At 45.5% G+C, this 26646-nt stretch overlaps 1 protein-coding gene across 2 annotated transcripts in view; it reads left to right on the top strand.

The window, feature by feature from the left end:
• KCNN3 (potassium calcium-activated channel subfamily N member 3) overlaps positions 1-26301 on the top strand; it is a 196268-nt gene extending 169967 nt beyond the window's left edge. For both annotated transcript variants that reach the window (XM_068252282.1, XM_068252283.1), the window contains exons 5-8: positions 16959-17069; positions 20692-20819; positions 21730-21799; positions 23454-26301. In XM_068252282.1, coding sequence (XP_068108383.1) covers positions 16959-17069; positions 20692-20819; positions 21730-21799; positions 23454-23750 — 606 coding nt within the window. In that variant the 3' untranslated portion in view covers positions 23751-26301. The remainder of the gene's footprint in view (positions 1-16958; positions 17070-20691; positions 20820-21729; positions 21800-23453) is intronic.
• The last annotated feature ends 345 nt before the right edge of the window (positions 26302-26646 follow it).

The following is a 26646-nucleotide window of genomic DNA, read 5'->3' as shown; positions in this document are numbered from 1 at the left end:
TGTCATTTCGCTCCCAGCCGTGTCTCGCTGCCCCCACTTCATGCAGGCAGCAGTGGAAGCATAACCTAATCTTCTCCAGTCCCGGTACTCCTACACGATCTCATCACAGCCAGCAGCCCTGCTTGTACTGACTGAAATCACACTGCAAAATGGCTTCTAGCCAGAAAAGAGCTGTTGTTTTATACACGTAGGTGTGGCCAAAGACCAGGTGATCCACAGGCAGCCAATAGCACGCCTGCCACCGACTGAGATGGTAAACAGACTTCACTGCTTGCTTCTGCACCTGGCAGGTGTACCAGGGCATTATGGGAGACTCTACCAACCTACCAACTGTAACAGATTTGCCTGTGCTAGATGCGCGCCTCACATGAAGGTACGCGCACAAAGGCGTGCTGCAGAATTGCCTTTTACACTTTAGATTTGCTTAAAAAGAAAATGTCAATCTCAGGAGTCAGGTTTGACAATTCAGAGCTTTCTTCAGGAAATTTAGTGTTTACCAGAAATGTGGCCAGAAAGCCATTACTTATTCCTAGCAAGCTTGGATTCCCCACGTAATGACTCCCCAGACATTCTCTGATACGGGTTTCACAAGAATTTTGATAAGGAAGTCAGGGATACCTAGTGACCCAGTTGGCGCACTCTGTCACAGGGTCATATGAATGACATTTGTTGCCTTGTGATGGGGGAGGATCATTACACCACAATGCATTGGCCAGTTGTAAAATTGGCCTTAGAGGGAAGGTCTGAGATCCCTTCCGGTGCAGATGCCGACCTCGACAGGTTGGCATCTATTGTGCCTGCGCGAGAGCTGCTAAGGGTTGCACTGACGTAATCTGGAGTGTACTGCACAGAACACTACAGATGACTGTGAGCGGCTCTTGCGCAGGCACAGTAGATGCCAGTTGGCATCCGCACCGTAGGGGACCATTGGAATGAAGGACGTCTCCTGTAACCGGGATAAAACACTTTCTGTAACCCAGGATGGTGTTTTTTCCATCGGTTATAATGCTTCTAATGTTTGGGATGGAAAGGTCATTATCTAAGCTCCTTTAGCATTTTAATTCACAGCTGGTCGCCTAAATCCTCACAGAATATTTTCAATGCAACCATAAACTGGGATTACAGGTCGGCCTCCAAGGCGAACACAAGGACGTATGGAAATATAGGAGCGTTAGGCTTGCAGAGCCACAGAAAAAATGATGAAAGGGAAGTTTAATTAAAGCAAAATGTTTCCCAGCTCGCCTTAGTTGAAGAATCCAATGTTTATACTTTTCCTGATGAGTCCGGAAGTGAGGACAAAACCGGTAGCGCGGAGTCACTACATCTGAGCATTGCTACTTGCTACGCTGTACAGCGTACAGGAGATCAGGACAGGAAGCGGAGGTGGAGGGACCAGGGTAGCCAGCGGGACGCCGTGGTTGTTGAGATTCGAATACCCAAAAGTGCTAGCCTGTTACCTGGATAGTGTGCTGGTTAAAGGGTCAATTAAGCCAACCTAAAAAAAATGAGTTTTACTCACCTGGGGCTTATAACAGCCCCCTGCAGCTGTCCGGTGCCCACGTAGACTCGCTCCGATGCTCCTGACCCCGCCGGCAGCCACTTCCGGTTTTGGCAACAGGAGTCGACAGCCTGGGAACGTGAGTGATTCTTCGTGTTCCTGGTCACAATAGCACCCTCTATACTGCTATTGCCGCCAGGAACACGGTGGGGGTGTTCTGAGGGTAAAAACAGACACTTACCTGGGGCTTCTATCAGCCACTTGTAGCAGTAATGTCCCACGCCGTCCTCCTCCTATCCACCGTTTTCCGCCGCCTGCTCCGGTCTAGAGCGGCATGCTTTTCAACTGCGGCTGCGCAGTCCTGCTCGCTCCCGCGTACAAGAAAACTTTGTACTGCGCCTGCGCAGTATGCTTCCGATGACGCGAACGGGAGCATGCATTATTCGGCTGTGTTAGACGAATACATGCCCGGTGCCGGCGGCGGGGAGCAGCAGATCGGAGGAGGACAGTGTGGGACATTACTGCTACAGGGGGCTGATAGAAGCCCCAGGTAAGTGTCTGTTTTTACCCTCCGCACACCCCCACAGAACCCCTTTAACTATCATAAATCCAGGCTTTAATATAAAAGAAAAAAAAAAGTTCTTGCTGTAAATTCTGCATAGCACAGCTATAAGATAACATTCGCTAGCCTTTTTTTTAGATGTCTTGATATGGCTCAGGAGAGAGCTGCAAGATTGATCCAGTCTGTTTTCTGATTGGCTAATATTCCCTATCTTCAGGTAATCAGCCCTGAGGCGCACTCAGTGAGGTCATCACACGTTGACAAGTACAGATTGTGAGTATCTGTGTCCCGCAGCGAATTGCCTCGGCTCAGACCAGCTGCTGATGGAACAAATCTGTCGCCGAACGTTCTTCAGTCTGCCCAGTAGAGTTGTACAAACCCGTCTTCAAGGGAAATGGCTCTTGCCTTATATCGTTGACATAAGCATAGATGAGAGCGGCACAAGTCATTTTGCAATCTGTTATTAAATGTATTTTTCTATTTCAAGTCGCAGCCAGCTATAGATTCCCCAGAGCTGACAGGAAGCTGAAGTAGCTCTTCCTTTACAATCTCGGCAACCATAATCTGTTTGGAGTATTCATAAAAACCCACCTTTCCATAGAAGAAATGAGCTGCATATTGTTGCGACTGTTAGTCAGTTGTGACACTCGGTGCAAATAGTATGCTAATTTTATGCCAATACGGCTGCTGCATTAGATTAAAACATTTTCCTACCATTTGCAGAATATTTGCATTGACCTAGCATGACCTTAAAGAGGAACTTCAGCCTAAACAAACATACTGTCATTAAGTTACATTAGTTATGTTACTTAGAATAGATAGGTAATAAAATCTCTTACCCACCCTGTTTTAAAAAAACAGGCAAATGTTTGTGATTCATGGGGGCTGCCATCTTTGTCATGGGGGCAGCCATCTTTTTGGTTGAAAGGAGGTGTGACAGTGAGCATGAGACACAGTTCCAGCTATCCTGTGTCCTGATCACCCCTCCCAGCTGCGCACGCTAGGCTTCAAATGTCAAATTCAAAATGTAAAAAATAAAAAAATTGCACCAAAACAGCAGAACGAGAACAACAACATCAGAAATCCCATCATGCTTTGCACGGCATTAGGGGAAAAATGCCCGGGCAGTTTTCTTCTGTGCAGCTAAAAATGAGGCTTGTATGAGAGAAACAAAGTTCTGATGCTGTGAAACTGTTAAAGAAACACCAAGCCTTTTCAGTGCTGCTGAGTCGATTTTTAGTCTGGAGGTTCATTTTAACCACTTAATGCAAATGATACCGTATATCTCCACCCCCAGAGACTTCATCTTAGCTCCAGGGGCGTAAATATACATATCTCACAGTACTACTGCGCAGGCATAGAATGCTTCCAGTGAAGGCAATGGGGGCAACCGCAAAGCCGAACTCTTCAGAAATTGCAAACTGGAGAAATTTCAGAGGACCTTGGTGGAGGATCGAGGTGACCTAGGAGGACAGCGAGGGAGCCAAACGACTGAAGGGGGCTGAAGGAAGCCCTGGGTATGTATGAATTTTCACCCCACCCCCGTCTCAGGTACACTTTAAAAATGAGTATTAGTAAGCAGTGATTTGTTTGGGGTTGTTGCATCCTTCCTGTCCAAGTTGAGTCAGGCCGGAGGCTTAGCTCACTTCAAAAATCACAATTGCTAGAGCATAGTGATTGCAGTTTTAAAAATTGATTTTTGAATGAATGATTGATTTAACACATTAACACATCTAAAAATGCTCATGCAGCGCATTTAAATTAAAAATCACAACACTTCTGGGGGAACACCCTCACAGGGTAGCATTAGGCAAGCGCTTTTCAAACTGTGGGCACTTTGAAAAGCGCTAAAAAGCACTCTGTGAACCAGCCCAGACACACTGCCACGTGTTTCTGATGCATCTGAAAAACGCATTCCCATTGACTTAAATGAGAGTTGTGGCAAAATCGCCACAATTTTGAAAAAGCTGTAAAATTTGCTGCAATCGATTTTGCCCCAATTTTTCAAAATGGCAGTGGTTTTGCCGCGATTCTCATTCTAGTCATTGGGATTGCATTTGCAAAACGTTTGGTAGTGTATTTCAGTCCTAAAGAGGAACGTTAACTAGGGATTTAATTTCATTCCAATCAGTAGCTGATACCCCCTTTCCCATGAGAAATCTTCACCGTTTCTCAAACGGATCATCAGGGGGCTCTGTATGGCTGACATTGTGGTGAAACCCCTCCCACAGTGTGATGTCATGACCAGGGTCCTGATGACAGTTTGCTGTCTGTGAAACTCATTGCACTGTGGGAAATAACAGCTTTTTCCAAGTGCCAAGCAAGCAGTATCTCACTCTGTGCATAGAACTCTCAGTAATGAACATTCTGTACAAATCGCCTGGCAGAACTAAAGATGTCACCACCAGTGATACATTTCAGAATGTAAATCAGGGAGAGGAAAGATTTTACAATGGGAAAACACTGACTAATTAATCTATAAAAGAATATTGTAAAAAAAAAAAAAAAAAAAGCAATTTTATCCATTGTGTTATTTTAACTCTTAAAGGTGGCCACTAGCAAAAAAATTGTTTGAGTGATCAGAAATTCTGATCATATTGTTTGTAAATAATCTCTGTTGATGCGCACAATCAGTTACAGATTATAAAAATAGTCGTCCGATTGGATTTTCTAACCAAAATCTGGATTTCCTTGCCAATTGTGATAGTAAACAAAGATTGGTTCGTTGATAGTGTAGTGAATGATTTCACTTCGGATCAGAATTTTCTGATCGCTCGAACAATTTTTCACTAGAAAATGAATTGTTAGTGGCCACCTTAAAGTTCCCAAGTTGTTTTTTTTTACATTATAGGACATAGAGGCATGTTCTCTGCTGAATAACATGCCTCCGTGTCTGTCTAGTGCCGCTGTGAGTCCCCCCTGGGTTCTTTTGTGCCCCCACAAAGCTAGTGACAGGCTAGCGACAATCTGATCCCGTTTACCTTCAATAAATCAATCATTCTGCTCCCCCGCTTCCTCCATGCCTCGCTCCCCGCCTCCTCTGTTGCTTTGCTCCCCCGCCTCATCACCTCGCTCCCCGCCTCCACTGGCATCCTCCAATCGGGATCTAAGCAGTGACCCCGGAAGCTATCTTGGATTTTCTCCGCCGGTGTATGGAGGTTATACCGGCTGCGGAGGATGAACGGGGGATCAACGAGAGCTGCGTGGAGTGGCGCAGATGGACCCGGGATGCTGCGTGGAGCAGGTAGTATGTTTTTATTTTATTTTAATTAAAGCGGAATATAACCCAGAATTTCTTCTTTGCTGTAAAAGATTATTTACAGCATATAGTATACTAACGCAATGGTTTTTTTTTTTTTTTTTAGTAAAACAGCATTCAAAGGGTTACATCACAGGGCTGACTCTTTCTTCTGCAGGGAGAACCCGCATCCGAACTGTTTATAATCTTATCTTGTGTACACATTCTTTACTTGATACATTTATGTAACATTCTCTGGCTGTGCAGGACTTCAGCTGATGAGTGCTGAAGTGAAAAACAGATCAGAAATAACTGCTGGCAGCATTTAAAACAGAATGACAACAGTTATAAATAAAATGCACCAGCAGCTTTCAAAGTAAATTAACTGAACTTTGGGAAGTTATAATGGCCTCAATTCACTAAGATCATGCTGGAGATAAGGCAAGAGAAAACTTACCTCCACACAGTGAGAGAGTTATCTTATCTCTAATTTCCTTAAATTACCTCCTCTGTAGTTAATTTACCTCCTCTGTAGTTAATTTACCTCCTCTGTAATTATTTTCACACGCAGTTAATTAACAACCTGTCTTTAACTCTGGAGTTATTTTAAGGATTGAAGACTTAACTTAAAGACAGAAGAGTTAACTTTAGGTTTGCCTGAGGTAAAATGTTTCCTGAATATGACATGCCTCGTCACCATGGTGATAACTAGAGAAACGTTATTAAAGACAGGAGATAAGCTTAGTGAATTGAGGCCAATATCTAAATGAATATTAATACTTGTGCACAAAAGCAAATATGATAATTGTATGGGTTATTAAAAGTAGGAAAACACATTTTTGTTGAAAATTTTGTCAGAGTTTTAAACCGCTTTAAGGATGCCGCCTCAGGTTCTCTTTAAGACCGGGGAAGCCCCATTTTTTTTCCTCCGTTCTGCTTCTGCATAAAGGAGCGGTTATTCTGCATAATGAAGTAGAAGGCTGAACATGGCTTCTTTGGCTAATGGATTCCTATATTGCCGGCTTTATCATTAAGGGCAGGAGAGACAGAAGTGTTAATTGGTTCTATTTATTGATTCCCGGCTTTAATATTCTCATTCTTAATTGGTTTCCCAGCTTGTTAGATCCTCTTTGAGGCACCGGAACGACAGCGGCTCCATATTGGGCCGGCAGTCAGTTAATTTAGCTGCAGAGAAGAGAAAATGAAGTGCTGTACGGAGACTGACCCCCGGGGAACGCGTAGGCCTCGATCTCCGGGCGCATGCTGTGTTCCTCTTCACTGAAATTGGCAAGCTGAAAATTGGCGGCTGGGGTCAGGGGTCAGCGTGGTGGAGAGAGAGATGATGCAAACACGAAAAGTAGCCTCTTCACTCATCCTCCTTGGAGACTTCTCACGTGCCTCGCCATGCTTCCGGAACCCCCTTCTCACGTACTAGGCAGCACTCGCTGTCATTCATATCCACTGCATAGTGGTGTCTTAAAAGCTTAAAGGAGTACTATCGATTGAAACGACTTTTTTTTTTTAATGCTCTATATTAGTGTACACATTACCACTAGTGCTAGGGGCACTTTATTTATTCACCCAGGTCTCTCTCTCACTATCCCTGCTTAAAAATTCATTTCTCACACAGCTCATAGTAGTTTGGGTCACCCTGAGCTGCTTGGTTACTGTGTCACACAGCTCACAAATATATTTCACTGTGTCACTCACAGCATGCAGCAGACATGAGGAGAAATAGGCTGATCTGAGGTGGTAACAGGTAACTAAATGAGCTATAATATTGCTGGAATATAACTAGCTATAACAATAGTCTGTGTTTACACTCAGACTGGCTGCCTGCTTGAGGCGATTCACTCCAGGCTGTATCCACTTTACAAGCTGCTGAGAGGGGCAGACCACTGTCTACAATTAGCATTATTAGTATCTTTATCAGTAAAGAGAAGCAAAGATAATAAACACACATTGCTAGAATCTTTAACCCCTTACCACCATATCAACAAGATTCTTTCAGCAAGGTGATAATTAAACTATAAACTGAGGAGTTGATAGCAACTCCCCTGTGCAGAGACATGGTCTAGCCCTCTGGGAGCCCTCAGTATTAGATACATTTGTATCCAACACTGACGCCAAAACTGAGGGAGGATTTTACAGCTGAGAGGACCAGCTGTGTGAGGAATCAAATGGCTCCTAGTACTTGTCCTAATGTGTGCTACAACATACAGCATTTAAAAATAAATGCATACATCGATAGTATTCCTTTAAGCTGAGACAGTCACCTGACTCTATGCAGGAAAATAGATCTTCCCATGCTCTGGACAGAAATCTAAGCACCAGCTGGGGGCACACAAGAAACAACACACACAAAACAACAACAATCAACATTTGCTTTTCTCCCATAGGAGCGCATAAGCATGGCTCAGACCAGTATTTGGTTGATTGGTAAATCGTGGAACAGAGGAAGAATTCTACATGTCTGCGAATGCCAGGCTAAACAGGTGGCTTTTCAGGGCCAGTGCCCACCAAAAAGTGCTAGTGTAATCGCAATTTAACGCTCAGCGCTTTTTGAAATGATTTTCCTAGGTGATTCTAGGCTTGTGCCTAGCGATTTTCTAATCATGCCTAGAGATTTTTGGCGTATTTTGGTGTAGCAGTTTTTATATTTTGTTACAGTAGAGCTGTAACTGAATAGCTTCTGTAACAAAAACGCTTGGAAAATCGCTCTAATCTAGTGCTTTTCAGATCGATTTTCCACTTTCCTATACTTAACATTGAGGCTGAATTGCCTCAGAAATGCTGCAGAATCCACGTTTGGGGAAAAATCATATCGCTCTGGTGTGCTCCATCCCATTCAAATACATTAGCCAAGCGCTTTTCAAAGCGATGGCGTTTTTAAAAGCGCTCAGAAGCGCTCTTGGTGTGCACCAGCCCTCAGTCTGGATTTGAATAACTCCAGGGATGGGGTTGTCTTTACTGGTTGTGGTAGGGAATTCCAAAGGGTAGGGGCAGCATGACAGAAAGCTCTGGCTCCGAAGGTTTTGATGTGCACTCTAGGAGTGACCAAATTTATGGATCCTGTTAATCTGAGGTAGTGAGAGGTGTGGTGAAATTTCAGCATGTCCTTCACGTATCCAAGCCCCAAATTATGTAGGGATTTGAACGTGAACAGTCCAGATTACTCAGACTTAAGGTGCATACACACATCAGACCATAGTCTGGAAAATGAAAGATCACAGACCAATTTTACCCCCTTCCATGTAGTATGAGAGCCATACCTACACAGTCTATTCTATGTCCCCATCAGACAGAAATCTTTGCAAGATGCTGCACACAAAGATGCTGCACACAAAGATGCTGCACACATGCAACAGATCAGTATCTGCAAAAGATCTGTTCCTGCAAATTGCATTCATAGTCTATGATATCTGCAGATCTAATACACACCTTGTTTAACAGACTTCATCTGCAGATCTGACAATCATCTGCAGATCTGAAGATCCATCCTGGTGGATCTGATCTGCAGATGAATGTCTGTTGAACAAGGTGTGTATGATGATCTGCAGATCTCATAGACTATGAATGCATTTTGCAGGAATGAATCTTTTGCAGGAACAGATCTTTTGCAGAAGTCCCTTCAAGTGGGATTGTCGCCATAAAAATCAAATTTCAACAGCAACTGGTCTGAGTGTATTAAGTGATAAAGATGCTAATCCTGCATTCAAAACTTTCTCTGCTGCTATGATTTGGAGTTATCACACACCTTAGGAGCACTGGCCCTTTAATTGCCATTGCCAAACAGTTGCATGCTGGGGGTTCTTTTTTATCTATAATATATTCCTCCTCTTTCACTTATTTCCCTGCCTAGCTGCTTATCTGAAACATGATCCTCTGCTCACTTGTGTTTACAAGCAAGGCTGTGGTGACTCAGCGATTGGAGGAGAAAAGAAAAAAAGTAAAGGGCAGAAATGACATCAGGATTTAGCCTAAACTGTGGGCAAAAGACATGGTCCCCACCAGGAACAGAATTCTCTTAATTTACTATGTAAAATTCACTGAAATCAAAACATAGACAGTACAATACATGTGTTATGTAAGTTGATCAAGTATTTATCTACTTATATATGTGTTTTTTTCCCCCGTCATAGAATGGCTAACCCTACTGCTTTCAGTCAGGAGCACCTCTAGCTACTTAAAGAGACACTGTAACATCAAAAAGTTCCCCTGGGGGGTACTCACCTCGGGTGGGGGAAGCCTCAGGGTCCCAATGAGGCTTCCCACGCCGTCCTCTGTCCCACGGGGGTCTCGCTGCAGCCCTCCGAACAGCAGCCCGATAAATCCGTCAGCTTGTTCAATATTTACCTTTCCAGGCTCCAGCGGGGGCGCTGTGGCGGCTTTCGGCTCCGAAGTAGACGGAAATACCCGATCTCAGTCGGGTCCGCTCTACTGCGCAGGCGCCGGAGACTTGTGCCTGCACAGTAGAGCAGACCCGACGGCGATCGGGTATTTCTGTCTATTTCGGAGCCAAGAGCCACCACAGCGCCTGCGCAGGAGCCAGGAAGGTAAATATTTACATCGCCGCTGTTCGGAGGGCTGCAGCGAGACCCCCGTGGGACAGAGGACGGCGTGGGAAGCCTCATTGGGACTCTGAGACTTCCCCCTCCCGAGGTGCGTACCCCCCATGGGAACTTTTTGATGTTACAGGTTTTCTTTAATACTGAGGTTCCTCTAGCTACCTAATACTTGGGGGCACCTCTACTTATTATTGAGGGTACTTCTGGCTACCTAATAATAAGGGACACTTGTAGCTACTGATGATGGGCAAGAGAAGTAAGGGAGACGTGACAGCTGGGACAGCCAGCACATTTGCGGTGCAGTTTGTTGGTGGTTTGTAAGTTCATGGAGGGTGGAGTGTAGGGTGCCTGGACATCTGTGCCTATAGGCTCTTGTGACGTAAATCCGGGCCTGATATAAAGTGATCAACACATAACTATAAGGGATGGGCATTCAGTACATGCACATACATCACTGCCAGTTAGAGCTCTACTTTAACATGACTTCTGAACACAAGCACACACACAACTGGTTAGTCAGAACGCTACTTTTATCTTCCGTCTTATTCCTTACAATTTAATCTCTATCCCCTGGAAAGATAATAGGCATGGAATGCTCGGCGATAACACTTGCTTTACACACCGACTTCAAAGACCTGAATGATCAAATGAGTCACACAGGTTTTAAAATTGTGGCTCATAATCTATAACATCCAGACTTAGTAACTGCTAGCAGCCATAAATCTGAGTTCTGGTAAAAAAAAAAAAAAAAAAAAAAGAGAGAGAACAGCTTAAAGTAGTCTGAAACTCTGACATAATATTCAATAAAAATGTGTTTTCCTACTTTTTACTACTCATACAGTTATCATATTCGCTTTTGCGCACAAATTACAAATTTCCAAAGTGTAGTTTATCTTGCCCTGAAAGCTGCCATTGCATTTTATTTCAGCTGCTTTCTATTATATATTAAAATCTTCTAGTGAGCTGTTCTGAACTGTGTGTATGCCTGAAGCAGAGACAGCTTCTCAGAGAGTGTTTTCAGTTGTTTACACACATGTTACAACATTGGAATGTAAATAAAGATACTGCTATCTCCAGTCTAGATGCAGATTTTAAGCTGAATAGCCTTTCCATAGCAGGACAAACTGCTGTGTTTAACCATTTCAATGATGTTCAGCTACAAAAAAAAATTCTGGGATAGTAGCTTTAAAAGGAACCAGAGATCCTGTAAAGAAAAGATCCCACGCCGCCATCCACCGCTGCCCGCAACTACGAGAACCGGCTCCCGTCAGTGACGTCATCGGAGCCAGGCTACGCAGGAGAAGTGCGCCCTCTACGTATCTCTCCCTACAGTGCTGCAGAGATATGCAAAGAGCGCACCTCTGCTACGCTAGACTGGCTCTGACTGACGGAACAGCGCGGGGTCCCGGTTCTCATAGCTGCGGGCAGCGCTGGACGGCGGCGTGAGATCGATGAGCGCTTATGGGGCTGGAGGAAGCTCCAGGTATGTATAACTTCTTTTCTTTACAGGATCTCTGGTTCTCTTTAAAGCTGTAAGGAATCTTTTACAGCAAAGTCGAAATGCTGACTTTCAGACCACTTTAACAATAATAATATGAATGTATATTAACCTTTTGGGGACCGACACAGTACAAATCTATGTCCAGCAGGTGGTGCTGCTGCTCTGACTGGACGTAGACTCTACGTCGCAGTAAACGCCGCGTCCCGCCGCGATCGTGCACACATGAGAGGGGAGATTAAGCTGTCATCGCGTATGGCTCCTGGCCAAGTGATCATTACAATCACCGGCCAATCGTAGTGATCGCTGTTACTGATGCGGTGATAGGAAGGGGGGGGGGGAGAAGAGGATCCACTCACCTTCCTGCTGTTCCCCCAGCGAATAGGCGGTCCCCTCCACTCTGGGCTGCATCCCCGCTTGCTCTGACGTAAGTGCCGGATCCCAGCTTGATGACGTAATCAAGCCGCGACTCGGAACTTGATGTCAGTAAGAGCGGGGATGCCGGCCACAGGGGTCCGCAGTGGCTCATCGCTGGAGCCTGGGAGGTGAGTAATGGCTGCTGACTAAAGCGGGGACATCGGGCTACAGGGGGGAAACACAACCCAGCAAGCCTCAGCAGGGATTCGGCTCCCTGAACCCCCCCAAATGTGCCCCCTCCCCCCGCATATAAAATACCTGGTCCCCAAATGGTGAAAATGATTTTGTATGCACATTATGCACTACTGCTCTTTGTATTTGTCCCTTGATGAAGCCCCCAGAGTTTATGGGGGTGAAACATGTTGGAATAGGGGGAGGGTGGTGTTATATGTAATAAATATGCATTCTGATTAGAGAGGTTAGGAGGGGAAAACATCCTGATAATACTGTGGACCTACTGGCCACTAAAGACTCCTGGTTCCCCATCATCCTCTTATGTCAAAAACCTTCATAAGCAGTACAGTCAGCACCTATTTTTAGTAATGTATTGAAAGTTAAGTTTTATTGTCTTATCTCCTACAAGCATAAATTGTGTTTTCTGCTTCAAATCAGCATAGTGTTTAAAAACAACAACAAACAGCTTACCAGTGCCCCAGTGCTGAACTGTATAGTCTCTGCTTGAAATAGGGATGCTCTACATCTGTGCTAATTACAAAATAGCTATACACTAACTCATTACATAATGCCTGTGTTACTCCAGTTAAACTGATTCCATGCAATGCAGATCTAACCACTAACCTTTTCGGGACCGACGTAGGTTAAATCTACGTCCAGCAGGTGGTGCTGCTGCCCTGACTGGACGTTGATTCAACGTCCGCACTAACGAACCGTCCCGACGTGATTGTGCGCACCGGAGGGGGAGATTAAGCTGTCATATGACAGCTGACATCTCCCCTCAGTGATCAGCAGCCATCGCGTATGGCTGCTGATCATACAATAATACAATACAATACAATAACATTTGTAAAGCGCTTTTCTCCCATAGGACTCATGTGATCACTACGGTCGCCGGCGGATCGTAGTGATCACTTTGACAGCTGCGGCGGTAGGGGGGAAAGAAGAGGATCCACTCAGCTCCCTGCCGTTCCCGCGACGATTGGCGCTCCCCACCGCTCTGGCCGGCATCTCTGCTCCTTCTGATGTCAGCGCCGGGTCCAGGCTTGATGACGTCATCAAGCCGTGACCCGGAACTGAGCGGCAGGAGGAGTAGCAATGCCGGCCGGAGCAGAGGGGTCCGCTACGGCTCGTCGCTGGAGCCTGGAAGGTGAGTGAAAGCAGCTGCTGAACGGGGGACACCTGGCCACACAGGGGGACACAGCCCAGCAAGACCCTGCAGGGATCCGGCTGCCCTAACCCCCCCCCTCCCAAAACGCACCCCCCCCCCCCCCCCCTTTCAGCAAAAATGCCTGGTCCTTAAGGGGGATTAGGCGGCCGGTGCCGAAAGGGCTTAACACTTAAGGAACACACGCTTACACCCACCTAGTGACCAGGTGATTTTTTACAATTCAGTGCTCTGCAGCTTTAACAGCTCACTGCGGGGCCATATAACTTGGGAGAGTGAGGAGGGGGAGGTAGGAGAGCATCATTGGGGAAACGCAGCTTGTTGTGCTGTGTGAGGAGTCTGACAGTGAGTGAGGAGGGGGAGGCAGAAGAGCATCATTGGGGAAACGCAGCTTGTTGTGCTGTGTGAAGAGTCTGACAGTGAGTGAGGAGGGGGGAGGCAGGAGAGCATCATTGGGGAACCCTTGTTGTTGTGCTGTGTGAGGAGTCTGACAGTGAGTGAGGAGGGGGAGGCAGGAGAGCAGCAGTGTTTCATTTGACTTGCACAGCATAAGGGAGGAGGTGGCACTGCATTAATGTTATGAGAAAATAGTAAAAAAAAACCTTGACCTTGAAAATCATTTTGTAATATGTAGTTTTTACATTTTTTGTGTGTTTCTTGCTATGTTTCACTTTAAAAGGTGTAATTCGCTACTAACTCATGAAAGAAAATTTGTATTTTACATGCTCCCCACTCCCCCCCCTTCCCCAGCATTCATACATAAAAATTAATACCGCCTACTAAAACCTGCCAAGGACAACCACAGTGTGAGAAGTGCAAGAAGGGGATGGGGAATGATTACTACCATTCAAAGCATCTACAGAAGTGATTATTAAAAGTATAGGGCCAATAAAGAGGTAAATCTGCAGTTGAGGGAGGGTCTTCCAACCTCTTCAACCCTTATTGCTACGCCACAGATCGCAGTGATGTACAAGCAAAAGAAACTGACGTCTCTTTTCAGTCTGCTAGCAAACTCTTGGCGGTCCGCTCCGTCACTCAAGCGGGGATGTGGGCACACAAATGAATCTGCCCCCTTTTGTTGCCACCAACAGAGCTTTCTGTTGGTGGCATCTGATTGCTGCTGTGATGTAATTTTTATTTTTAATTAATTTTATTCTTTTATTTATTTATTATATTTTGATATTTTTCTGTTATTTACATTTCTCCCCCCTGAGATCCAACCAGTGATCACCTCTCACAGCCATCAGCCTATGAGAGGGGATCACATTGTGGGCCACTCGTGGGGACAGCTTTGTCACTAAGCTGTCCCCTGTACAGTGCTGCACACAGATCACAGCGCTGTAAACAGGAAAAAATGTGCGATCCCCCTCAATCTCCGCCCACCGCTCTTGACGCCGATCGGCGTTAGGCGGTCCTGGGGCTGCCACCTCTGTGGAACCTTAGCTCACAGCATGCCCTTGTGATGTAATTGCATCATGAGTAATAACTAGTTTCATGTATGTAATCTATACTGAGTGGCCAAAGAATGAAGACACCCTCTAGTAACGAGCTGGTCCACCTTTAGCTCTGATCACAGCTGATAATCTTGTTGGCATAGACTCAACAAGATGCTGATACCGTTGCTGAGGAATGTTGGCCCATGCTGACGTAATGGCAGCTCCTAGCTGGGTCAGATTGGATGGTGGTGTTTCAAAGCTTTGAAGTGATCTTTTGACTTCGACCCTCAAATGCTCAAATGCTCAATAGGGTTGAGGTCAGGGGACTGGAAGGAGGTTAAACTCTGAATTGATGTTCCTGCAACCAATGTGAGACCGATCAAGCACGGTAGCAAGGGCCTACAACAGGCGTCTTTTCCTATTTTTCTGTGACACCAAAGGCACTCTTGATGGTCTCCTGCTGCTAAGGCCCATCCTTTGCAAAGTCTGCGTTGGGATATGCTTTGTGATGTACCTGCATTGAATTCAGCAGTAATTTGTCGTGTTGTTGCCCTTCTGTTGCTGCGGTCTATGCGTGCTACTTGCCTTTCACCTCTTTCGTTCACCTGCCTTTTTTCTTACAAGAATGGTCCTTATCACTTGAAGTTTTTTTACTTAACTGCCACTCTCTAAATATCCGTAGGGTATTGTACCGTGTTAGCCATCAGTAAAAGCAAGAAGTTTTAAATCGGGATGATACCATTTATTGGCTAACTATCCGAAATATCCGAGATACTGTTGGGCAAGAAAATCCTAAAAGAGTAGTTGTTTCAGAGATGCTAGCGCCAGCTCTTCTTGCACCAACTATCATCCCTCATTCAAAGTCACGTTAATCTTTTGTCTTACAATTCTGACATTAAAGAGACACTGAAGCGAGACTAAATCTCGCTTCAGCTCTCATATATAGCAGGGGCACGTGTGCCCCTGCTAAAACGCCGCTATCCCGCGGCTAAACGGGGGTCCCTTCACCCCCAACCCACCCCCCGCAAAAGTTGGTCGGAAAATGGTTGCTGGTAATATTCTTCCTGGAGGCAGGGATAAAGGCTGCAGCCCTGCCTCCAGTCGCGTCTTTCAGACGCGCATCGCCGCCTCTCCCCCGCCCCTCTCAGTGAAGGAAGACTGAGAGGGCCGGGGGAGAGGCGGAGATACGCGCTGACAGACGTGCGTGGGGCAGGGCTGCGGCGGTTAGCCCTGCCCCAACCAGGAAGCGCTCCCCCGCATTACGGAGGGGGTTTGGGGGGACAGGGGCCCCCGTTAAGCCGCGGGATAGCGGCGTTTTAGCAGGGGCACACGTGCCCCTGCTATATATGAGGTCTGAAGCGAGATCTATTCTCGCTTCAGACTCTCTTTAACTTCTGTGATAACGACATCGTCTGAAGCAGAGCGTTCCTTACATAAGCAACTCTGCATTGTTAAGTCACTCTATGTCATTGTTGGACTGGCTTATTATCAAATAAGGGGTGTGTCTATTTTTTGGCCAAACACTGTAAGTTTTCCAATGCAGTTGTATGAATGTATTATTCTCTTTCTGTGACTGATGCAGGAACTGCTGGTAATGGCAGCACACGGCCATTTTACCAGTACTAACGCCAGGGGAGTAGCGTACAAGTAGCATACTGTGTATTACCCTAGCAGCAACATGCATAGCACTAATTGCATCATGTGCGCTACTTGCCTGACGTTAGTACTGGTGCGCAGTTACTGGCGGTTCATGCATCAAGCCCGATGTCACTTAGATACCCGAAGTGACATGTGACATGATGAGATAGACATGGGTATGTACAGTGCCTAGCACACAAATAACTATGCTGTGTTCCTTTTTTTCTTCCTCTGCCTGAAAGAGTTAAATATCAGGCATGTAAGTGGCTGACTCAGTCCTGACTCAGACAGGAAGTGACTACAGTGTGACCCGCGCTGATAAGAAATTCCAACTGTAAAGCACTTTCCTAGCAGAAAATGTTACAGTATACTACAAGTTTTTATTACATAGTGAATTATCTGCACTCCAGTCTGGGATTCTAACAGTTTCTTAGCATGTGACAGGCAGCTCCCTCCCCCCTCAGTCTCACACTATGAGGAGTAAACAAAGCACACAGAGCCTGGAGGGGGCGTGCATAACTTGCATTCATTACAGCAGAGGCAGCGAATTCCTCCCAGGGTCGACAAAGCTTGACAAAGAACAGAAGATTACAGTAGATATGAGACAGTGCAATTAAAAAAGGCTGCAGTAAGCCAGAGCACATTAGAATAGGTATAGGAACTTATAGGATAGAGGAAATAAGTCTGAACATTTTGTTACAGAGTCTCTTTAATACAACACGAGAGGTGCCACTCTGTAATTTGTGTCTCTTCCCTTGCAGGGCGCCGGCTGTACTGCCTTAGTGGTTGCTGTCGTGGCCAGGAAACTGGAACTCACCAAAGCCGAGAAGCATGTCCATAATTTCATGATGGACACCCAATTAACAAAACGGGTGAGTAAAGTGAGACAACTCAGACACAGCCGTGGGCCACTTTGAATTGACTATCTCTGAGCAAGGTTAATGGACCACTATGGCGAAAAATGTAAGCAGTTAGAATCTGACAGAACCGACTAGTTTTGGACTAGTCCATCTCCTCGTGGGGAATTCTTAAAGTTTTCTTTGTATTCTAACCCACTTCCTGAATGACAGTTGCTAAGTTTAACTGCCAAAATAGTACGATACCAGCCAGCCTCCCTACTCGCTTGCACACTATTTTGTCAGTTATACTTAGCCACTGCCATTCAGGGAATGCTTTTGAAAACAAAACAAAAATCCCGGAGAATCCCACATGAGGAGATTAACTAGTCCAAAACCTGCCAGTTCTGTCAGATTTTAACTTTTAATTTTGCATAACGATTTTGCATCATAATTGCGAATTACATTGCTAAATTACAATTATGCGACATTTGTCCTCATCACTATTTTGAGCAACTGCAGTTCAGTAAATGCTTTAAAAATAAACAAAGCCCCGAGAATCCCCCAAGAGAAGATGGACAAGTCTAATGCCAGGTACACAGCACGCAATTTTCCTCCAGATCGACGGGTCGAAGCGATAATTTCTGACATGATACCGATCGATAATGAGATCGATTGTATGCAGTAGTGATCTGTAAATCACTCCTGTTATTGATTGGGAGCAGATGGGACACGTTGGAAATTATTGCTTCGACCCATCGTTCTGATGGGAAATTGCATGGTGTGTACCTGGCCTGAAGCCTGACAGATATTTATTAGCTTTTGTAAGTGACGGCGACATAATAGAAAATAAATGCATAGTGCATTTCTCACTGAAATAAATGTACATTTTACACATAGACACATGTATTTTTTTGTAAGGAAGAGTCAAAGCGGGGCACCACTTCAATAAAATCCCTTTATTCCGGTTGGGAGAGCAAGGTACAAAGCAGTGGGGGTTATCTAGTGCCTGACAGCTGTTTCGCTGGCTAAACCAGCTTCTTCAGAGGCACTACTGCCTCTGAAGAAGCTGGTTTAGCCAGCGAAACAGCTGTCAGGCACTGGAATACTCCCAGTTAGCACTCTTTTGTGAATCAAGCCCATAGAGTTTTATTACATTTAATGTGCTTACTGAATCTAATGTCAATGTGATTTTTTTTCAAGTGTGCATGGTCACCTTAAAGTGGACCTGAACTCTTGCACAGGAGAGAAGGGAAACCTAGAGAAATGCACCCTGTGTGTATATTTAGAGAGTTTAGCCTGTCTAATTCCCCCTCATCTGTGACTCTCAGCTGTGTCAGCTCAGGAATCACTGCAGCCTCGGCAGAGCAGCTGATTTGTGAGATGCAGAATCTTGTGATATGTGAAGGGCACCAGGGGGAGGCAAGGGAAGGGGTGTGGATATTGGGGGGCCCCATCAAAGTTTTGCTGGGGGACCCCATGAATTGTAGTTACGCCACAGTGAGTAGTGCTCCCTGGGGGAATGTCCAAAAAAGTATTTGAGGAATCCTATTGAATACTTAAAGCGGATCCGAGATGAAAAACTAACTATAACAAGTAACTTGTGTATATATCTTCTCTAAAGTTTAGAGATATCTAGCTGCAAACTTTTTCAACAGTTTATGATTATTTATTCCTGTGATGCAATGAGAGCGGCCATGTTCTGTTTGTCACATTACACACAGGCAAGCTGATCTGCATCTCCAGCCCACAGCCTGTGAAAACTTCACTCCCCTCTCCTCCCCTCTGCCTCTGAAATCTCTAGCTAGTAACACCTCCCCCTCCTCCTGCCCAGACTGAGCTCCCATAAGCCTCCTCCTCCTGCCCAGACTGAGCTCCCATAAGCCCTTGCTACTTGGGTCTGAGAGTGCCAAGGCACTGGAGAAGCTGTGGGCGAGGCTTGTTTAGTTTATAGGGAATTACAGTATTAAAACAAAACAAAAATAGTATTGGGCTTGAGGAATGCCCTATAAACTATATGAAAGGAACACAATTCTGCAATGAGTAAAAGTTTAACCTGAATCCACTTTAAAGGACCAGGGGCAGGGAATGGGAGGGACCCGGAAGACAATAAGCATCTGAACACTCAGGAGGAGGTCATCTATCCCACCATGGGGTACATTTAATCCCCCCCCCCCCTCCGATTCAGAAGCACCTAAAGATATTTTCTCCATATATCAAAATGCCATGTTTTAGGAATGAAGCAGACACAGCCCTTATCCAAACAGAGAGCAATGTCTGTTGCAGAGGAACTTGTACTGTATACTGTGTAGCTTCTTTTCCTCAGTCAATACTCCACTGACCTCTAGCGGTAGCAGCAGGTATCACAACATAATGTACATATTAGGGACTACGTGTGAACCAGCACCCCTAGCAATTGGGCACCTTTTCCACTAGGATTTGCGATTGCACATGTAATCTCGCTGCAATGTTTCCACTACCCGTGATTGCGCCGCTATGTGTCAGGTATGAGCACAAACTCCGTCAAAGAGACTGAGTATGATGCGTATGGCACTTAGGAGGGCATTGTGGGATCTACCCAGAGGTCCTTTGAGATCTACCAGAAGATCTCCATCTACACACTGGGCACCCCTGGTTTAAATGATGCCTCTTTAGAGATACCTCACTGCACCAGACAAACATTTAACACACTAAACACCTCAAGAGCCTGTGCGGACATAACTGGAACTTGACAAATCATTACAGTTGACAGGTTTACGATTTTCTTTACATCAGGGTGAAGATTACCCTGCAATGCATTTATACAGGCATTGTCTAATTTGTATTGGGCAATAGCTGTTATAAACCTTTTTTGTTTACTTGTAATCTGCACTGAATGACCATTGTACAGCCTTTTCTGTGGGAGGAGTGGTCAGGGTGACAGGAATGATGGAGTGGAAGGGGTGATGGTGTGTGGGGGTATTAGGAATGCTAGTGGGGGAGAAGTGCTAGGGGTGATGGGAATGATGGAGTGGGAGGGGTGATATGGATGATGGTGTGGGAGAGGTGCTAGGGGTGATGGTGTGGGAGGAGTGATAGGGATGATGGTGTGGGAGGGGTGATATGGATGATGGTGTGGGAGAGGTGCTAGGGGTGATGGTGTGGGAGAAGTGCTAGGGGTGATGGTGTGGGAGGAGTGATAGGGATGATGGTGTGGGAGGAGTGATAGGGATGATGGTGTGGGAGGAGTGATAGTGGTGAGGGAATGGGAGGGGTGATATGGATGATAGAGTGGGAGGAGTGATAGGGATATTGGTGCGGGAGAGGTGCTAGGGGTGATGGAGTGGGAGGGGTGAAGGGAATGATGGAGTGGGAAAGGGGTGATAAGGATGATGGTGAGGGAGGGGTGATAGGGATGATGGAGTGGGAGGAGTGAGAAGAATAATGTGGGAGGAGTGATAGTGATGATGATGTGAGAGGGGTGATAGAAATGATGGAGTGGGAGTGGTGATAGGAATGATGGCGTGGGAGGAGTGAGAAGAATAATGTGGGAGGAGTGAGAAGAATGATATTGTGGGAAGGGCCATGTGAAAGATGTGGATGAAGTTAGAGGACTTCTGGGGGAGAGTTCTTGCAGTGGGAGTGACCTAACGTACTATGCTTTGTATGCGGATTGCAGATAAAGAATGCGGCAGCCAACGTCCTGCGGGAAACGTGGCTTATTTACAAGCACACAAAACTACTGAAGAAGATTGACCATGCGAAAGTCCGCAAACACCAGAGGAAGTTCCTGCAAGCCATTCACCAGTGAGTGAAATCTCCCGACTCCTGCATGAGAAAAGGTCTCCTGCAGCTTCCTGTTCTGAAACTTCATCAAATCATTGTTCCCTCCAAGACTGCCAACGTCTTCCTTACTTCCTGATTATTTAACTTCCTTTTCCCAAATCTGTGCCCCTCCTATGCGTTTTCCTCTCACCTCATTTGTTTTTCTTTTTCATTTGTTTCCTTATTTCTTTTGTTCTTTGTCTTTTCTATCTTTCTGTTATTATTTTTGTTGTCCTTTTCTTTCTCATTTTCACATCCCATTTTCCTTCCTCCCTTTTTGCCTTACACCCTCTTTTCTTGCTTTTTTACCCCTTCTTTCGTCCTCTTACATTCTTTCTTCTCACTTCCCTTCTCTTCCTTTAGGGCTCTTTCACACTAAGACGTTGCGTTTGATGCGACATTAAGGTCGCATAACGTGCCCATAACGCAACGCATGTTAACTTTGAAGTTGGACGTTACATTGATCTGCGTTATGCGTCTCTTGATGTGTCCGTGATGCATACTTTTTGATGGATACGGATCGAACGAAAACGGCGCATGCGGCACATTTAAAAAAAACCAAAAAACATTACTGAGCATGTGCAAACAGTCTAACGCAGCCAAATACGAGTATAACGCACAGCACGCTGCACTTTCATTTAACGTGCAGTGTTATACTCCAACGCAACGTGGGCACTGTGAACAGCCTATTGATTTTACATTACTGTGAGTTGGGCTGCGTTACAGGCTGCTGTAACGTGGGACTTTAACGTCCCACTGTGAAAGCAGCCTTACTCCTCTCCTTTCACCCCATCTTCTACCTTCTCCTTCCTCCCTTCAGTTAGAAAGGCAGATGAAGACTCACAACAATGATCTTGAAGTTCAGAAGCCTGATTACTTTTGTCTTCTGCAGGTTACGGAGTGTGAAGATGGAACAAAGGAAACTCAGTGACCAGGCCAACACCTTGGTGGATCTCTCAAAAGTAAGACTGTACTTAGTATCCTAATGAGCGTTTCTCTCCAGGTTTACTGCAGAAAGTCAGGCCTAAGTTCTAATTTGGGAAAATAAACAATAAGCCCCAAGAAATCTGGTTCTTGAATGACTGTATATAGCACCCAACTACATGAATCAATAAAGCAATTGTTGATCCCACCGCTCACCACATTGAAATGATTCATGAACTGGACACAGATTAGCCAGACCAAGTAGACATCAGAATAAGGAAAGTCCTCTCCACTGGAAAGTAAAAGTGATTTCATCACCAATTCGGACACAGGCGTGTTGGTTCATGTATCGGAGTACAGATCACTTCCAAAGCTGAGTACTCACCTGACGACGCAGATGGATCCCAGCAACGTCCCCCGACGACAAGCGTTCCCCGGTCCATCTACCTGCTGGTGGGTACATGTGATGGCACACGATGGGCGCAAATGAGAGTTAAAACGGTCGTGGCACTTTGCACGGGAGCCGTCGGGGAAGGCCCAAACCCACTAAGCAATTTCTATGATGATTTTTCCGACAACCAGCGATTTTTTTTTTTTTTTATGACGAGCGATCGTTTCCCGATCTCGCAACGTGGGCACAGGCACGTGATTACACGAATGAACTTTGGCGACGCACGATGATAACGACCGTCACTGCAGATCGGATCTTTTATATCCCCCGACGACTCCCCCGCAAAGTGCCACGATCATTTGAACTCTCGTTAGTGGCAGTCGTGTGACATTGCGTGTACCTGTCAGCAGGAAGGTGGATCGGGGAATGCTCGTTGTCTGGGGATGTTGATGGATACATCTTCCTACGTCGTCAGGTTCAGCTTTAGAGATCCAATCCTCCATAACAGTTGTTGTCTTCGCATGTCACCAAGCGCCATTCGCGTAATTGCACATCCACATTGCAAGATTGTGCAAATGATTGCTCATCGCTCAAAAAATTGCCGGACGTTGGAAGAATCGAGCTACAAATTGCATAGTTGGTATGGTCTTTAGTCATAGCATGAACAGGCCTGGATTTATATCAAAGGAGCCTGTAGGCACAGATGTCCTAACACACTAGACTTCACCCTCCATGAACCTACAAACCCCCTTGCCGAACCACGCCACAAGTGTGCTGGCTGGCCCAGCAGTCACTTCTCCCCTACTTCCCTTGTCCGTCATAGCTAGCTACAGGTGCCCCTTAGCATTAGGTAGCCAGAGGAACCCTCAGTATTAGGTAGCTAGAGGTGCCCCCGACTGAAGGGAGCTCTGGTCATTGGAATGTCGAGACCCGGGTGAGTATCCTCTCATTTACACTCTGCTCAAGACTGAGCATAGGTAAGGCGGGAGGGAGGCACTAGGGGAGAGGAGTGAGCCGCCTTTCCATCATCAGGTGCCTGTAGGCATGTGCCTACAGTGCCTTATGGTAAATCCAGCCCTGAGCATATACCAATAAATGCAGTCATCTTTATTCAGACTGTCACATTTTATATGATGTTTTCTTTTTAAACAAGAGGTGAGAGGTGGCTTTGCATGTTGTTTCATGAAGAAAGTTGACTAAAATGAGTGTTCTTGTTCAATGTAGAATTCATGCTTGACTTCCTCTTACCTATCTGTATTTCCAAGTCATGACTGGGCTTCATTGTCCTCAAATCTCTACAGATGCAAAGCGTGATGTACGACCTCATAACCGAGCTGAACGACCGAAGTGAGGACCTGGAGAAGCAGATCGGCAGTCTGGAGACCAAGCTGGACCAGATCACTTCCACGTTCAACACTCTTCCCGTCCTCATTGTGGATGCCCTCCGACAGCAGCAACAGCATCTGCTCACTGTGGTCTTGGAATCCCGGGGACTAGGGGTGGCGGTGGGGACACCACAAACTCCTCTGTCTGACAGCCCTATGGGGATAAGCTCAGCATCGTTTCCAACGCCCCACACCAGCTCTAGCAGCTGCTGAGCGGGCAGAGAAAGGACCCGACACAAGGTGGTAATTAGACCTCGGTAGGAATGTTTAGGAGGGCTTTGGGACTGCCAGCTTCCAAAAATATCATATAATCACCTAATCTCAGCTAACATGAGGTAGCCTTTAACATAGGAAAGCAGCCCACCCTCATGACAGGTCAAGGAGCAGAGCATCGGTTAGAAGTTGGAGACAATATGGTCCATCTACTCACTCACTGCCAAGTTACCTGCAACGTTTTGTAGAGACTTAAAGGGTTAGCATCCCACTTCCTCCCATCAACACATTCTCCGATCTTCCTGATGTTGCCCTTTCTGTTCTGCTACTGCCCTCTAATGTTTTGGGCACTTCCACAGGGGCTAATGCCAGCGATGGCAAATTCGAAAAAGTTCAAAGACTTTCAACTTCACGGCCTGTTCCTCTTACTACAGATGTTTATATAACAAGTGCCTGCACATCGAAGGTGGTTACCGCCACAACGCTGGATCTCGGTGGAGATCTTAGCAATGTGGACTCTGCCATGATTGATCACGCCAACCACAAAAGAAAAAAAAAGACCCAGTGGCCAATGGGGCTTGCAAAGGAAAAGAAACAAAAACAGACCAGGAATTCTTTGCTCCTTCACACTCCTCTGAAATTCTGTGCTTGGCATACGAATGCTACACTATTACTCAAATAAACTGCTGATCCAGACACAACGTAGACGCAAAATGAGGGCAACAAGACTGAGCCCTAAATGCTTTGAGGTGGCAGCAAACGAAAAGGTCGTTCGATGGGCACCGCTCATCGATTTGAGTTCGACTTGAGCACATGCCACTTCTTTATGTATTTTTTGCACCAACAAGAACCAAATAATAGAATTAAAAAACATATATATATATTTAGATAAACATATACAGTATATACTAGTGCAGAGGTCTGAAAATTGTCCAGACCATGAGATAACGGCAGACAATTATGGATGGGGTGGGGCAGGGGCGTAACCAGAAATCCATGGGGCCCCTCCCAATGGTCTCATCCCCTTCCCTTGCCTACCCCTAGAGCCCTTCACAGCCTGGGGGCCCACCTTGCAAGGGTCATAAAACAACTGTGCCCATATAAATCTTCACACCCATAACAAGTGTAGCCACAAAAACATCTGATCTGAAAGATCAAACCCTTTATTGGAGGGAGTAGTAGTTGGGGCCCCCTTACAACTCTGGGCCCCCTTGTGGTTGCATTGGGTGCTCCCCTGCAGTTACGCCCCTGGGGTGAGGGTGGGTTTATTGGTCCAGGAATCACTGTGTATTTGCGGCCGAGTCTTTTTGCTGCAGGGCTAAAGGCTGCAGCTAGTTTTTGTAGCTTCCAAGTAGATATTTTTTTTAAAAGCTTTCCTCTAAACAAAAAAAAAAAAATATATATATAGATATATCATTAGATTTATGCTAAAAACAATCAAAAAAAGATAAAAACTTGAGCAAATGCGTCTTTGTTGAATAGCCAAAAAACAAAACAAAAAATAATGTGTTTATTGACGGACCGGTTTCCCTAGTGAGAGGCGGCCATTTTGAAAATAGAACCAGGTTTTTCTCAACTCACGAAAGGTGCCCATTGTTGATAAAATATTTTCCTCAGATGCGATCATGCGATCAGATTTTTACAATGGAATTGTCCAGAAAACCACACAGTATGTGGAGAAAATTGATTTTATGGTCAATTGTAGAGATGACCTTTCAAATTCTCTGGAATTCCAAAATCTGCTTTCTGCGTTAGAAATCGGTGTGTGGAAATACCGCATTACCGAAACATTAGGCCAGAAGCATTGGACCAATCAGAGAATCAGTATTGTGCCGTGGAAATCAGATTATGGCGGGAATTTTGGGCCAATCAGAAGACTCGGAAATATTAGGCCAATTACAGAATGCAGAAGTTTACCACAGATGCCAACAAGAAATGCAGATTGCGCATAATAGCGTACATTAGGCAAATGCAGAAGTTTACCTGCGGCTGCTGATCGGAAATCGGATTCCACATAATAGTGTATATCCGCAAAAAAAATAAATAGCTGTTTCTACAAAAAAAAAAAAAAAAAAACACAAGTTTTTGTTTTTTACAATTGACTAACTTTATTGACAAAACAACCAAAAAATAACATTCTGCAGAAATTGGTAATCTTATTGGAATCTGGCAATCCATCAGAAACGAAAATCGACATTTCCAACCATCCTTTGCCAATTGGAATACAGAATGTTGACAATCAGAATGTTCGATTTTTACGATTGTATCTGAAGAGAAAAAGCGCCCTAATCAACCCTTTTATGGGAACAATCGATAATTACCTTCTGATTGCTTACAATCCTGCAAATCTGATTGAATGATCAAGGAAAATATTGTACTGTTAATGGGCACCTTAAGAGTGTCTTTCAATCTAAGAGTTGCCTATTGTGTTTACCGACATAACACCTTGTGACGTTTTAATCCCTATCTGGCCGACGTTGCTGTTGATGCACAAGCAGTTATCAAAAAAACTATTTCTGTGAAAGCATTACTGAATGCTTTAAGGAAACTAGAGACAATATAAAATAAAAGTTTTATACATACCTGGGGCTTCCTCCAGCCCCATGGGCACAGATCGTTCCCACGCGGCCGTCCTCAGCATTCTGTATCGCCGGGTCCCTTAACCTTCCTGGCGGTAAGCCCGAGCTGAGCTCGGGCTATGCCGCGCAGGAGGATTTCTCAAGCCCTGCTGGGCTGATTTGCGTAATTTTTTTTTATTACACGCAGCTAGCACTTTGCTAGCTGCGTGTATTCCGAGGTCGCCGCCGCTCACCGCCGATTCGCCGCTACCCGTCGCGTTAGAGGGCCCCCCCCCCCCCCCCAGACCCCGTGCGCAGCCTGGCCAATCAGTGCCAAG

The sequence above is a fragment of the Hyperolius riggenbachi genome, chromosome 9 (genome assembly GCF_040937935.1).
Source record: "Hyperolius riggenbachi isolate aHypRig1 chromosome 9, aHypRig1.pri, whole genome shotgun sequence".
Lineage (NCBI taxonomy): Eukaryota > Metazoa > Chordata > Amphibia > Anura > Hyperoliidae > Hyperolius > Hyperolius riggenbachi.
Note: the sequence above shows the minus strand (reverse complement) of the source record. Positions and strands in the feature narration are given on the sequence as shown.